This window comes from Ovis canadensis, chromosome 20 (assembly GCF_042477335.2).
Source record: "Ovis canadensis isolate MfBH-ARS-UI-01 breed Bighorn chromosome 20, ARS-UI_OviCan_v2, whole genome shotgun sequence".
NCBI lineage: Eukaryota > Metazoa > Chordata > Mammalia > Artiodactyla > Bovidae > Ovis > Ovis canadensis.
The window spans coordinates 27892336-27908405 of NC_091264.1; the positions used below are offsets into that span (position 1 = coordinate 27892336).

Here is a 16070-nt window from a genome sequence, read left to right on the forward strand (position 1 = left end):
CGTAGTGATGCTTTCTAAGGCCCACTTGACTTCACATTCCAGAACGTCTGGCTCTAGGTGAGTGATCACACCATCATGATTATCTGGGTCGTGAAGCTCTTTTTTTGTACAGTTCTTCTGTGTATTCTTGCCATCTCTTCTTAATATCTTCTGCTTCTGTTAGGTCCATACCATTTCTGTTCTTTACAAGCTCAGGTGATTGCAGCCATGAAATTAAAAGGCACTTACTCCTTGGAAGGAAAATTATGACCAACCTAGATACCATATTAAAAAGCAGAGACATTGCTTTGCCAACAAAGGTCTGTCTAGTCAAGGCTATGGTTTTTCCTGTGGTCATGTATGGCTGTGAGAGTTGGACTGTGAAGAAACCTGAGTGCTGAAGAATTGATGCTTTTGAACTGTGGTGTTGGAGAAGACTCTTGAGAGTCCCTTGGACTGCAAGGAGGTCCAACTATTCCATCCTAAAGGAGATCAGTGCTGGGTTTTCATTGGAAGGATTGATGCTAAAGCTGAAACTCCAATACTTTGGCTACCTCATGCGAAGAGTTGACTCATTGGAAAAGACCCTGATACTGGGAGGGATTGGGAGCAGGAGGAGAAGGAGACGACAGAGGATGAGATGTCTGGATGGCATCACCGACTCGTTGGACATGAGTTTGAGTAAACTCCGGGCATTGGTGATGGACAGGGAGGCCTGGCGTGCTGCAATTCATGGGGTCTCAAAGAGTCAGACACAACTGAGTGACTGAACTGAACTGAACTGAGGGACATTGATTTTATTTCTCTATTAACTTTCAATTCAAACTCATGAACTTTGCTGGAAGCAGCAGAATATGGTTTCTGATGACTGGTGATAACATGAATTGTTTTCAGTACAAGTGTTTCTTTTTTAATTGGTTTCATTCTTTTAGTTTTCTTGTTTTTACTAAATGACAGCATTTCTGATTGATAATTTTTTGCCCTGAATAACTTAATTTCATGAAAATCAGTGAATAAGAATGCCAATTTTCTCATTAAATAAAGATAGATTTATTTAGAGGAATTTTCTTCATAATGTGAATTCTTTCATATGCCATATTTAATATGCCAAAGGAGGTTTTAGTACGTCCATTCCTGAAAGGGCTTTAAAAAGACCCAGATTCTTACCTGCAATGTGAAGGCCGTGATGCCTGAGTGCCTTAGTGATGTGGTTTTCACTCATATGCAAGATTAATATTAATTAAACATTTAAGTCATTTAAAATTTTAGAATTTAAAGATAAGTGTTATCTCTCTGAGGAAAAAAGTTGACATTTTTTTCCTCTGAAAGTTTCATTAACCCTATCTCTTATCAAATGTCCTTCAGATACGACTGCGAAATGCAAAAAGAAATAGCACTTCTTATAAACACAACAAATTTCTGTAGTAGGAACTTTCCTCAGGTGAAGAAAAGCAGTCAAATGTTAGACATGTCTGAGTTTTCCTTTATTCCAGGGGCCCCCAACCTCTGGGATCTAATGCCTGATGATCTGAGGTGGAGCCAATGTGATAATAGTGGAAATAAAGTGCACAATAAATGCAATGAGCTTCAATCATTCAATCATTCAAACCACCCCTCTCCCCCAGGACGTGGAGAAATCGTCCTCCATGAAACCAGCCCCTGGTACCAAAAAGGGTTGGGGACCACTGCTTTATTCAACATTTGTTTTGGATACATTTTTCATTTAATTTTCTTGGCATCATGGCTAAAATCATCTTTAGGCAGAGACAGAATTTAAACCACAAGTTTAAATTATTCTAAGAAAATGTGATTTATCGTATAAGTTCGGTGATTAAAGTTTTACAGCTGGTTGTTGTAATTCATTCAGGTTTCACTGCATTGACCTTTGGTAAATTGTCTCCTAAATTGAACCCAAATTCCTTGTCTGCCCTTTAAGCTGTGTGTAATTTAATATTTGAATTGATGTAGGTGAAAGTCGGCGATAAGGAATGTGATGTCATGGATACATTTAAACTTTATATTACGACAAAGTTACCAAACCCTGCCTTTACCCCTGAGATCAATGCTAAAACGTCAGTCATTGATTTTACTGTTACCATGAAAGGACTTGAGAACCAGTTACTAAGGAGGGTAATTCTAACAGAGAAACAGGTAATAACGTCTCAAGGTAAAGAACTTCTACTTATAATAAATTATAATAATGTTTTAATGTATTAGGAAACTGTTGACTATATGGAAAGGGAAAAATGAAACAAATCATATTTACCTTTGTTAGCATAAATATTTGTTTTGTAGTCTCAGGTCCTGTTGAGAAATCGTGCAACTCACCTCTTTTCTGACCCCTGAAAGCATGTTGTGCACACACACCACTCGCTACTTCTGACTTTCAGGTGCTGGATATATTGACTTTCATATCTGCAGCCCTATAGATGAATGATCTTGAGTTTTCACCTGAAAAATTCAATGAAATGATGATCTTGAAGAAAAAGAAATTGCTCTGGATGAATATTATTAGTAGTTTTAACTACTACACTGCAATAGTAGTTGATATACTTGGCTATAATTGATACTGCTGCTGTTAGTGCTGCTAAGTCGCTTCAGTTGTGTCCGACTCTGTGCGACCCCATAGACGGCAGCCCACCAGGCTCCCCCGTCCCTGGGATTCTCCAGGCAAGAACTACCACACTCTAATAATCTAATGATGTAGGGAGCCTTACTTTTATTTTAATTAAATAAACTTATACTGAAGCAGAGAAATGAAGTAGAATTGAGAGTTCTGATAAAGCAAAGAACAACTTAAAGCTGGAAAATTTTAAGGGCCTGATAAACTAAGTTTTAAGATAAAGCTCAGAAAACATTAAATGTTATATATAAAATATAATTTTATATATTTTAATTGTATAAAATCTATTTTCATAAAATCTGAGAAAGTTTATATTTGCTTAAATATAACGAATTTTAAGGGCTTCCTAGGTGGTGCTAGCGCTAAAGAACCTGCCCACCAGTGCAGGAGACATAAGAGACGTGAGTTTGATCCCTGGGTTGGGAAGATCCCCTGGAGGTGAAAATGGCAACCCACTCCAGTATTCTTGTCTGGAGAATCCCATGGACAGAGGAGCCTGATGGGCTATGATCCATGGGGTTGCAAAGAGTTGGACACGACTGAAATTGACTTAGCACAACTAATTTTAGTATTAAGGGTTCAAGGAGAAGGCCAGGTTAGAAATAGTAATGGGAGGGTGGAAAAAGAATGGCAGAAAAAGGAGGAAAAGAGGAGATGTGAATAGATGGCAACAGATACAAAGGAAAGATTCAAAAAGGGAAGGATACTGACACCAAAAAATAGAGGGCTCAGTAAAATGAGAAGTAAAATCCCACCTGGTTAATAAGAAATGGCTGACTTGGGGCAAGCCCTTGAAAGACAGCCAGAGTAGTGGGGTGAAAGGGGCCCAGTCCCAGCTTCCCCTTTCATTAGCTGTGTGATCTTATTCCCAAAAAAACAGCCCAGGGCTTATGCAAACCAGAAAGGGCACTCTCACTTCTAGAGTCTGGCAGAGAGCAGAGGCCCCTCAGTTCACTGCCTCTGTCACTTCTTAAGGCCACATGGTATCAACTATTGAAAATCAGTCCTTCCCTCTTGGTCTGCCTGGTGCTGTTGATCTGTTCTGAGATGCTGCCTCATCGGTTCAGATCCGCAGTGAGAGCTTCACTAACTTCTTACGGCAGGCCATACCTCTGTCTAGGGTACACTCCTCAGCCCCAGACCCCCTATACCCACTCCTCTGGGCCTTAGCTTCCTCTTCAAGAGAGCTGCTAAGGTATTCATACCAACCTTGCTGGGAAAATAGTCTGCAATGTTTGGAGGGTGTATTTTTTTTTCTACATAAATAATGCATTCTTAAAATTATACTTTGAAAAAATTTTTTCACACTTGCAGAAAAGTTACAAGACTGGTCCATGAACTCTCATGACTGTGATGTTTAACCTTCCTAACAATCCTGCTCTTATACCCCATCTTTACGGATGAACAAATGGAGACCAGGGAGAATAAGGTCCTAACCCATAAGAGCACATGGACTTTCCACCCTGCCAAGCCTCGTAGATAAGGTCTACAGGTCATGCTGTAAAACTCACGAGTGTCTGCTGTACCACAATGCTTGTTTTTCCATATCACACTGAAAAGGATGCTAACAGGATTTCGTCTTGTCCACATATTCCTATACTGCCACCCAGGGGGTGACTGTTTTAATGCAGACAATTCATTAATTATTCCCCTTGGGCTTCCCTTGTGGCTCAGATGATAAAGAATCCACCTGCAATACGGGAGACCTGGGTTTGATCCCTGGGTTGGCAAGATCCCCCGGAGAAGGGAATGGCAACCCACTCCAATATTCTTACCTGAAAAATCCCATGGGTGAGGAGCCTGGCAGGCTACAGTCCATGGGGTCACAAAGTCAGACACAGCCATGATCTTATCACCAACCCATCAAATACCCCCAAACCGCTAGTACAATGGCAGTATGCCCTAGCATGGGAGTTAGAGGACAGGGGTATTAGGCCTGTCTCTGCTAGCAACTGTACTCGGTTGCTTAGTCGTGTCTGACTCTTTGCTGCATTTTAAAAAATGAATGGGTAGGAGGGAGTATCCCTTGTGGTCTGGTGGTTAAGAATCCACCTGCCAGTGCAGAGGGCATGGGTTCAATCACTGATCTGGGAAAATTCCCACATGCCAAGTGACAACTAAGCCCATGTACCACAAAAGCCTGTGCAGCACAACTACTGAGCCAGCACTCTGGAGCAGCTGAAGCTTGCATGCCCTAGAGCCCACGCTCTACAGCAAGAGAAGCTGCCGGAATGAGAAGCCCGTACACGTGACAAAGAGTAGCCCCTGCTTTCCACAACTAGAGAAGGCCCATGCACAGCAACAAAAACCCAGGGCAACCAAAAATGAACAAATAAATCTTTAAAAAAAATGAATTTAGGGGGACACGTTCCCGCCCTGTAGATGCTCAGAATCTAGTTAGAGGGATATAGCCTACACACAAGTTTATGATGCCAGCCATCGTAGATGTACAGATAACTGCCATGCTGTGGGTTTTCATGGACAAATTGATTTAGGAAGAATTTCTGGAAGTTTTTTGAGAAACTTTCTCAAATAAGTAGTTTAAAAACACATTTTAAATGAAGTTCTAAGTACAGTGTGATTCCATGTAAGATCGAAATAGAATGCTGTGAAGAATGCTTTTGAGACCATTTAATTTACTCTATATTTAGCATGAGTATTATAGTCATGTTACATTTTCTGAATTTGCAAATTGCACTGTGGTTGTATAAGAGAGTGTCCTGTTTCCTAGGAGATATGTTTCAGTTTTTAAAGGTAAAGGATGATGACACATGCACACAGTTTAGCAGTGATAATTATTATAGAGGAGAAATAATGGCAAAGCAAAATGTTATTTGATGAAGGATATAGGTGACGGGTATATGAGAGTTCACGGTACCAGTTTTGCAAGTTTTCTGAAAGTTTGAAAAATTTTTTTCAAAGTATAATTTTAAGAAAGCGTCACTTATGTAGGAAAAAAATATACCCTCCAAACATCTAATTTAGCCATTCTGATAGAAGGAGATGTAAAACAATGGAAAGTGGATTTATATTGGCAACTGACTATGTCAGGTCAAGTACCTGGTGTTCCTGTAGTCAGGTCCCAACTCAGAAGCTCCAATCACTTGAGTATTCTATTCATTTCTTGGTTTTAATGCCTCTTTGTTTCTGCCCCTTCTGACTGCAAATAAAGTTAGTATTTCTCACTGAGGGCGGTATGTGGGAACAGGACCAAGAGAACGGGACACTCTGATTTAAATAAATGTAGAGGTGGAAAAAGCCTGGATAGAATTATTTTAGCAGAGTTATCCCATGCATGCCAGTGTACGTGCTACGGAAACTTAATGCTAGTGGGCATAATTTTTTTTAAATGGTCGAGAGAAACCAAAATACAGATTTGACTAACAACAGTGTCATTTGACGGAGAAGGCAATGGCAACCCATTCCAGTACTCTTGCCTGGAAAATCCCATGGACGGAGGAGCCTGGTGGGCTTCAGTCCATGGGGTCGCTAAGAGTTGGACATGACTGAGTGACTGCACTTTCACTTTTCACTTTCACGCATTGGAGAAGGAAATGGCAACCCACTCCAGTGTTCTTGCCTGGAGAATCCCAGGGATAGGGGAGCCTGGTGGGCTGCCGTCTATGGGGTCGCACAGAGTCAGACACGACTGAAGCAACTCAGCAGCAGCAGCCGCCGCCATAATAACTGATAATTACACTTCTGATGATATTTTTTGTTTGTTTGTTTTTTAATAACAGGAGTTAGAGTCTGAGAGGGTTAAACTTTTGGAGGATGTGACTTTTAATAAGCGGAAGATGAAAGAACTTGAAGATAACCTCCTCTACAAATTAAGTGCTACAAAAGGTATTGTGTTATTAAGAAATAATCACATAATGGATTGTGGATAGATTTCTTGTACCCTCTTTTCAATGCCCTCATGATTATAGATGTCAGGAAACAGTTGAGTTATCAATGCAAAAACAAGCGAGGCAATTTCCATCTAGATATTACAGAGAGACTGCAGGGAATCTGATGTTTAAATTAGCAACCGGCATCTGAGCATTTGATAATAACACAGTTTTCTTGGTATAATTGCTCTCTCCTGAGAAAAACAAGGGCTCCCAATACAGCTAGGTAACTCATAATAGGCTAATTTGCTTGCCTGAAGGAAACTAATGTGCTCAATTTTTGTGTGTGTGTTTTTAGATCAATTCTTTCATTTGGTGTTGAATAGCTGTTGCCACATCGGGTTTTGATGTGTGTAATCTTGTCAGAGACACTTACAGAGCTCAGTCCCTCTTGACTTGACCTGACCTCCCACTTAGATGTTGGGATAGGTTCACCTCTGGGCAGTCAGGTCATCATTCCACCCCCTGATTTGGAGATATACTGTTCTGTAATAGGCAAAATACAGCAACCTTAATTCTATCGTTCATTAGCGAACTAATAATAAATACTTAAACTTAGTGGATGTTAGTTTGAGCAAACTCTGGGAGATAGTGAAGGACAGGGAAGCCCTGTGTGCTGCAGTTCATGGAGTCATGGTCAGATGAGACTTAGCAACTGAACAACAGCAAAGGAATGCTTTCCAGAAGCACCTTAACTCCTGTGTGTATATGTTCTTAAAAAAGGGAAAACTTACCCTCCCAGAAATACATTAAGTGTTACCCTCACAACAGCCTCTAGCACTTTAAGGTGGCTTCATGGCAAAGGTCTTTTATCTGCCTTAATTGCACTGCTTGTGCTGATGAAGTTGCCTGTCTCTTGGTCTGTGACTTCTCCCAGCCATTTGGGTGGATACCTCTGGGCATTGTAAATATTACCAACAAGGACTGACTGAGGGTTCCTCCCCTGATCCAGCCAAGAATGTACTGGATCAAGACCTCTTTCCTGTAAGATTAGTCACAATTTGGACTTCTCTCACAGACCTAACATGCCCACCTTCCAGTAGCATCCACCTGGTCCCAGGTGGGCCAGAACTTTGCACTCTGAAGATATCCTGACTGTTAGCTCAGCACATCCAGAGCATCTTTACGTGTCTTAAAACTGAGTTTATTGTCATAGACATGTTTAGGTCTATTCAGAAGGGTAAAACGAAAAACTAAAATCAGCATTTTTCTTCCTGGTCAGACACTTCCGCTATCTCCTAACTTATTAGAGACATAGGAGGACCAGAGTTCTCAGTGTCAAGGCCTGTTGGACTAAAGCAGGAGTAGCAAGTGTACAGTTCACCTGCAAGCCAGTGGGTAATGTTTGGGTCAGCCTGCGCTGTGAGACAAATGGGACGGAAAAGCCCATGATGTCATATGAGGAGACCCATCAAGATGATAAAGGAGGCAAGAGCACCGTCACATAAGAAACAGCTGAAACCACTGGGACTGGTGGGAGACATGAGTTTTCTTTAGACATGTGAAGAACAGACATGTGGGCTCTCTTGAGAACTGCCTTTTGCACATTTTCAGGCCAGAATGTTGGAATGAAGTGAAGCCTCAGATAGATAGCTGGACTAGAAGCCTTTCCGTGTCCCAGGATTCACCCTTTCACCCTGTGGGCTTTGAAGAAGTCAAGTTGAAAACTAACGGGATGAATAGGGAAGTGATGCATCTCTCTTTGTGAATTGCCCATCTTGCGTTCCCCAGCTTTCCTCTTTGGTTTTCAGGTTCCTTGGTAGATGATGAATCTCTCATCGGTGTCCTCCGCACCACCAAGCTGACAGCCGCCGAAGTCAGTGAAAAACTACACGTCGCTGCAGAAACGGAGGTCAAGATTAACACTGCCCAGGAGGAGTTCCGGCCCGCGGCCACCCGCGGCAGCATCCTCTACTTCCTCATCACGGAGATGAGCATGGTCAACATCATGTACCAGACCTCACTGGCCCAGTTCTTGAAACTGTTTGACCAGTCCATGGCCAGGTGGGGCCTCACTACCCAACAACCTCCCCGCACAAATTGTGTGTGTGTGCCTACTCTCTTAGAAACGGATTTTTACTTCTTTGATTTTTAAAACATATTGCAGGTCTGAGAAGTCTCCGCTGCCTCAAAAGAGAATTACAAATATTATTGAATATCTGACCTACGAAGTTTTTACATATTCTGTCAGAGGCTTGTACGAGAACCACAAGTTCCTCTTTGTACTCCTCATGACCTTAAAGATCGATCTTCAGAGAGGAACTGTGAAGCACAGAGAGTTTCAGGCTCTCATTAAAGGTGAAGGGCTTGGGATGTGGATGTACTACATAAAGGAGATTGCTTTTGATGTGCTTTTTGATGTCCTGTAGACCCATTCTTATAATACACAGAGGAATTAAGTTCTATTGGAAGTGAAATTCATTCCCCCCACCCCGACCCGATTTCTATTCATTTTGCTCTGGTTACTCAAGTTGACTTACTTCAGGTCTGTGTTAACTCTGCGATTTTTAGTTATGTCGTTAAGTTTTGAGCTTTGTTGTTTAGGATTAGGACATTCAAATGCCAAAAGGGGAAATAGTGATTCAGAGGATGAGCTTTCTACTGCAAGAGAGCAATTCCTTAAGCAGGGGATTATAGTGATGTTATAAGAGTGTAAATTTAAAAAGAAAGCACACTTGTATTTCATATTTAAAGTGAATCCTATACATTGCTTATCTCCATGTTAAAAGTATGATTAAGAAATTTAAATTACGGGTGTAGGTGTGGTGAGATCCTTACAAACTCCAGACATTCTTTTGATTCATTGAAGAGTATATAACTCCATTGCTAACACTAGCAAGCGGGTATTCTTTCTGCCCCCTTCTGATGTCTATGTCAGAAGCTTTCTCTATCTCTTTTATATTTTAATAAAACTATATTACACACACACAAAGTATGATTAAGAAGAGAAAAGAGCAGTATTTTCATTCAGTTCAGTTAAACAAAATGTTATGTCTAAAAGAAGGGAGCGATTGCATGTCGTTAGTGAGATCATAAAAAGCTCCTTGGAAAATTTGCCTTTGCAGGTTAAGCTGTGAAGTTTTCTACGTTATTTGATACATGGGAAAATGCTCCAATCTTTTCTATATAAATATATTTTTTGCTCTTTGGTAAGTTGTTTAGTAAATCATTTTCTGGCTGCCCTTCTTCCCTAAAAGAAGAAAGTAGCATTTGAAATGGACATTGAATGATAGACAGAAATGAAGAAAACTTCCATGCTGAGCAGAGCAGCATGAGAAAAGAAATGAATGGAGTATGTAAATTGGTGAGCCTTGATTCCCAGGGGAAGGATTTCTTGATCTGGTAGGAAATTAAGGGGTTGTGTGAGGTGGTGATGTGATCCTTTTATTGTTCTTTAGGAAGGTGACTCTGGCAGAGAAGTGTAGGATTAATGAAGTTCAAGGGAGTCTGTTAAAATCTTCCCAACCACAAGAAATGCTGCATTCCCATCCTAGGGTGAAGACAACGGGGAAGTAAAGACAAACAGATATGAGAGATCATGAAAGTAAAATGGCAAAGGACTGGGTGTAGGAGCCAAGAGAGGGTCAGAAATGAGTCTAAGAGTTCTGCTCTGTGCAAAGATTTCCGGTCACGACGGTTGCAGGAGAGCTAGTTGGAGAAGTGTCAGAGTGGGAACCTAGTTTTAGTCAGGATAGGCCAGGTTTTGTGGTCATAAAAACAATCCCTGAATTTCAACACAGCAGAAGTGTACTTCTCCTTTACTCTTTTATCTGACCTGCTTGTCACGGTCACCCAGGAATCCAAATTGCTTGCCATAATCACTATGGAAAAGGGACACGATATGGCAAATTGTGTGCTGGCTCTTAAACGTCACACGAGTCACTTGTACTCATATTTCATTAGCTATAGAGGGATGCATAGTGAAGTGACGTCGCTCAGTCGTGCCTGACTCTTTGCGACCCCGTGGACTGTAGTTTACAAGGTTCCTCTGTTCATGGAATTTTCCAGGCAAGGTACTGGAGTGGGTTGCCATTTCCTTCTCCAGGGGATCTTCCCAACCCAGGGATCAAACCCAGGTCTCCCGCATTGCAGGCAGACGCTTTACCTTCTGAGCCACCAGGGAAGCCCAGAAGGATGCATGGCCTCATCTAAATTCGGAGAGAGCAGGGAAGTGCATTCTGCCCTGAGCTACATCCAACATGGAAGCTGCATCACAGCATCAATGGTGGAAGGTAGTGGATAGATGGATAAGCCCGAGGTTTAGCAGCAGAAGTGTGGACATGGAAATGCAGAGAGGGCTGAGGTTCCAATCAGGAAGTTGCAGGGCAGGGGAACTTTGTAGCTAGTGACAAAGTACCAACCTCTGTGGACAGCAGCCTGATGCCCCCAGATAGGATTTGTCATGGCTCAGAGGATCCCAGGCTGTGACTAAGACAGACGAAGACCGGAGGAGAGGTGGGGTGGGGAGGGGAGGGGGGTTGAAGATCTGAAGCGTCTCCCCATCAAGACACAAACCCACCCCACTCTACCTTGTAGATCTGAAGCATCTCCCCATCAAGACACAAACCCACCCCACTCTACTTCTCCCTGGCCAGCACAACCAGCCAAGCCACGGCCATTCCCCAAAAGAGATGAGATTCTTTGAAAGAAAGTCTTTAAATCAGAGGAGACCGACAAACAGCAAGACTTTGGGGTGGGAATTTGTGAGGAGGATTTGATTTGTCACAGAAAAAGAAGGCTACACCTCTGAGCTGTGGTTAGAGCACATCTGTGACCCCATTTCATAAAACTGGAGATTCAGAACCAGACTGTGTAAGGTTAGGAGAGTCAGTGAGAGGAATTTGAATTTAATTTACTTGACGATAGGGAGTCATGGAATATTTTATGAGCAGGGAAGTAGTATGAACAGAACCATGCTACAGAAGATTAATTTGGAATTTTATGGGAGGTGGATTGTCAGAAGCACAGTCAGCACAGCACACAGTGAGAGTTTTTAAAAAGTCAAAACTGGTTTAATCTACAGTTTGTAGTAATTTTAAACTGGCTTAGAGTTTGACCAAATTATTTTTTTAAAGATGGTAGAACTTTGTTTTTAATGCTTTTTTTTTTTTTACAAAGTTAACAAATATGGCCCTTAGATCATTGATGTCTTTTACCATTTTGAACTCAGTACTTGAAGGGGAAAGAAAAGGGACTTATTTATCAGAGCAGAAATGTTTGATTTCCCAAGAGTGACCATCCTTTTGTATTAATTCCTACTTGTTTTCTGCAATATCTGGAAGGTGCCTTTGACTTTCTTCTTCAACTGAGAATGTCAGAATACTTTGAAAAATGGAACAGCTACCAGGGGCAATCCTGTACTATAGAGTAATTGATACACCTGTTCCCCCTGCCTGGTTATTTTAGAAAGACATCATCTTTCTTTTGTCATAAACCACAGACAAAAAGACACCTTAGGGGGTCTTCTCTTGCCTTTCAGGTTGGATTGGACCCAAGCCTTACAAAACAGACAGAGAGTTAATGACAAAATAACAGCTCATGATTGTATAGCTTTTACTTTGGGCCACAAGGGTTGTTAGCTTTCTACATACATTAATTTATTTAATCTTCACAGCAATCAATCTGATGTATTCTACTATTATACTCATTTGACAGAAGGGGGTACTGGGAGAAATTGAGTTCTTTGTCCAAGTTTATGTAGCCTGTAAGTGGCAGAGCCAGGATATTTGGGGGGAACAGGACAGGCTGTGATTATTCTCGGTTAGTTTTGGCGCATGGTATGTTGAAACCACCTATGTAACTTAAATGTCTTCTCTCGATGTCTTTTAGGTGTGTGATGACATGAAATCATTTTGTGTGTGTGTGTGTGTGTTGGGGGGAGACAACCAAGAAGAAAAGGGACACGTCTTACTCCGTGTTAGAGCACTGCGTGCATACATGCTAAGTTGCTCAGTTGTGTCCGACTCTTTGTGACCCTGTGGGCTGTAGCCCACCAGGCTCCTCTGTCCATGGGATTCTCCAGGCAAAAATACTGGAGTGGATTGCCATGGCCTCCTCCAGGGGATCTGCCCAACCCAGGGATCAAACCCTCATCTCTTATGTCTCCTGTATTAGCAAGCCGGTTCTTTACAACTAGCACCACCTGGGAAGTCCGTGTGAGAGGAGAAAATCCCTTAAATCTGCAGGTGACTTTCTCTAGGGCTTGCTTCTCCTACGGTAAACTCAGTGTTAGCAGAAATGATCCTAGAGTAAGGCTTTCTCTTTCATCTGGTCACTGTGGGGATGGAGGGGTATTGCGGCACTCAGAGCCCCTGACTCCACGGTGGAGGGAAAGGATTTACAGGAAGGTACTCCAGGTGGTTCACCTTCTCAGGAAGATGCTAGAGGGGAGAGCAGAGACCTGTAATTCCCTCCGCCACCTCCCCTGTTTCTGTCCCCAAGCTAATGAGTGAAATGGCGGGATTTGATGAGTTCTTTAAGAGGATTATAGAGTTTAAAAGTTCAAGAACTGCTATTTCCTATGCATCTGAATTAAACAGCAGAGGTGGAGTAATTATGATAAAACATTACTAAAGACATTCAATAGAGAACTTTTTAAACTGAAATATAGTCATACCTCTTGGTGGAGATTGTCACATTGAATGTGCTCATTTAACTGCTGATTTGCTTTCAAAATGGGCTTCCCTGGTGGCTCAGATGGTGAAGAATCCACCTGCAATGCAGGAGACCTGGGTTCAATCCCTGGTTGGGAAGATCCCCTGGAGAGGGAATGGCTATCCACTCCAGTATTTTGGTTTGGAGAATTCCATGGACAGAGGAGCCTGACAGGCTACAGTCCATGGAGTTGCAAAGAGTCGGATACGACTGAACAACTTTCATTTTGCTCCAAAATATGTTCCAGTGCATTCACATATGTTCTCTACTAGACTTGGTGAGAGCAGGGGTCTTGTTTGGTATCCCTAGTGCCTGGAATATTCTGGAAACAGAGAAGTGGCTCAGTGAGTATTTGTTGAGTAAATGAATGAGTAAATGATCTGAACATTAATTGCTTCCTTAAAACCCACAGATGTATTATACTCCTTCCTTCCTTTTTCCCTCCCTATGCATGTATCCGTCTTTCTGACCTGATTGAAAAATAGTATTGAATATCAAGCTTCTGGAGGAGGGATTTCACTAAGAAGTGATTTTTAAACTCACCTATGAAAAGATCAATCTATTCACTGATATCAAATAGTTAAGGACAATAAAAAGGCAAACACCTGCAACCACCTGAGAAAAATTCTTTGCATGGAAAAATGACAAGGAGTTGCTATCTGTATACGATGGTATAAATCACTTAGACTCAAAGGAAATGTACACAAAAAAGAGAACCACATTTTCTGTAATGTGATTATTTTCCAACTTTCCCATTTTTGTGTGTGATATGGTTATCCGGATTTTTTTTTCTTAATTTGAAAGTAAATTTCTAAACTATGGAGCACAAGCTGACCTGATTCCCACTAATGCCTTTCCCCAGGGGGAGCAGCTCTGGATCTGAAAGCCTGCCCGCCCAAGCCGTTTCGCTGGATCCTCGATATGACCTGGCTGAATCTTGTGGAACTGAGTAAACTTCCACAGTTTGCAGAAATTATGAACCAGGTAATAAAGGACTAGGGAAAAAGTATAGATCTGTAAACCCAAACACACCTGGGTCATTTAAATTGGGACCTCCTGGTGACAAGCCCTTGAATCAGAGGAGCTGACACACAAAAAATGCAGCTTTAAGACAACTGCGGCTCTCATTCAAAGGCAACCTGGTGCACACCCCAGAGTACATATGATGATTCTGGAGACGTTTCTGATTGCCATGAACTAGAGGCAAAGGTGCTCTGGTGACTAGTGGGGAGAGGCCAGGGATGCTGCGAAACATCCTGCGATGCACAGGACAGCCCCTCACAACATAAAGTTAGTCTGGCCCTGAATGCTTATGGGGCCAAGGCTGAGAAACCCTGGTCTGTGATTTTTCCTTTCCAGTCTTTGAGTGTAACTGATACATGGTCCTCATTTTAGTGAATAATGTAGAGAAGCAATGGGGAAAGGGAATAGCAATATCCAAGCTATTCGAGCCATTGATTCTGAAGAAAAATGTAAGACAGTGTGGTTATGTTTAAAAAATTATCTACCTGTATATATGCGTTAGAATAAATAAATTTATATAGAAAAATTATCTACCTGTAAAGAATGACCTTTTTACGTTGTTTAATTTTAATTGCATATATTCCTGAGGCTTGCTAATTAGCTTGTGTATTTTAGATATCTCGTAATGAGAAAGGGTGGAAAAGTTGGTTTGATAAAGATGCTCCAGAGGAGGAAATCATCCCTGATGGATATAATGACTCACTGGATACCTGCCGCAAACTTTTACTTATCAGGTGAGAGCAGGTATTATCAGACCTAGAAGCATCACTTGTCATAGTGTCAAATTACAGATCCCACCTCAGTGAGTTTACTTCCCTGTGTCCCAGTAGTGACTGTAATGGATGTTTATGCTTCCAAATTGAAGTTTGGGATGGCAAATAAAAATGGTGAAGGGCATATGTTAACAATGTATTCATGACAGTGCTTTTAGCAAAACATATATGAAAATGTTTTTACTATTCACTTTGGCCACCATTTATCACTGAGTAAATCATTTATTATTGAATTTACTTCTGTAAAAGAGTAGATCTCACAGAGTTACAAGGCAATTTTTAAGCTAAAACCAAGAAGATTGTACTATTAAAACATACAAATGGTGTTTGTAGCTATTGAAATGGAAGCAAAAGTTTAAAATGGATGTTGATTTTTTTTTCTTTTCTTTTTCTTCTCACTTTTCATGTTTTCTCAGTATACAGTAGCTCAAAGAAGGCTTCTGTATTGGAAGGGGTGTGTGTGTGTGTGTGTGTGTGTGTGTGTGTGTGTGATGGACAAGACAGGAGGGTGGAGCTGGGGAGGATGAAACCACCAAAAGAATAACAAAAAGATGTAGGATTATTATTTTGGAGTAGTTTTGGTCTTGCCTAAGATTATACCACTGAGTGTTCTTAGAAAAAGTTGTTTCCTAGATGTTGTCACCCCTTGAGAGTGATCAGAGCTGTCAGCAGTGGTGACCTCAGAACAGAACAATTATTTGTTTTTATTAGATGACATGTGTCTATCTTTCATCCATCCTTTGAAAATTGAATACATGTCAAATTAATAATGCAATCTACTAAACAATAAGAAACCATAGCACTTGACTGTGATCCAGAAATATCAAATGACATTTATTTAATGAGTCACAGTGTATAGAACCTGCTACAGTGTAGGCTACATGGATAGTATTAAGTATTAACAAATGCTTTCAAATCAAGCAACTTCTGTCACCTTTGACACATTATCTCCCTCTGAAGACTGCAGAGCTCCCAGTGTGCAGCCGGCCAGGCCCCATTGTGTACTGGAGCGGCCAGAGGACACCCCCTTTTGCATCCCTGCTGTATCCCTGGCATCGAGAGCAGGCCCTAATGTATTTGCTCTATAAATATCTATCAAAGAGTGGATATGCTCTTGTGTATTTGTTT

General features: G+C 41.4%; 1 protein-coding gene across 1 annotated transcript in view; it reads left to right on the forward strand.

Moving 5' to 3' along the window:
- Positions 1 to 16070, forward strand: part of DNAH8 (dynein axonemal heavy chain 8) — a 335116-nt gene that overhangs the window by 235909 nt on the left and 83137 nt on the right. Inside the window, exons 76-81 of the mRNA XM_069564262.1 lie at positions 1948 to 2130; positions 6343 to 6448; positions 8244 to 8496; positions 8600 to 8790; positions 14009 to 14130; positions 14785 to 14903. Coding sequence (XP_069420363.1) covers positions 1948 to 2130; positions 6343 to 6448; positions 8244 to 8496; positions 8600 to 8790; positions 14009 to 14130; positions 14785 to 14903 — 974 coding nt within the window. The remainder of the gene's footprint in view (positions 1 to 1947; positions 2131 to 6342; positions 6449 to 8243; positions 8497 to 8599; positions 8791 to 14008; positions 14131 to 14784; positions 14904 to 16070) is intronic.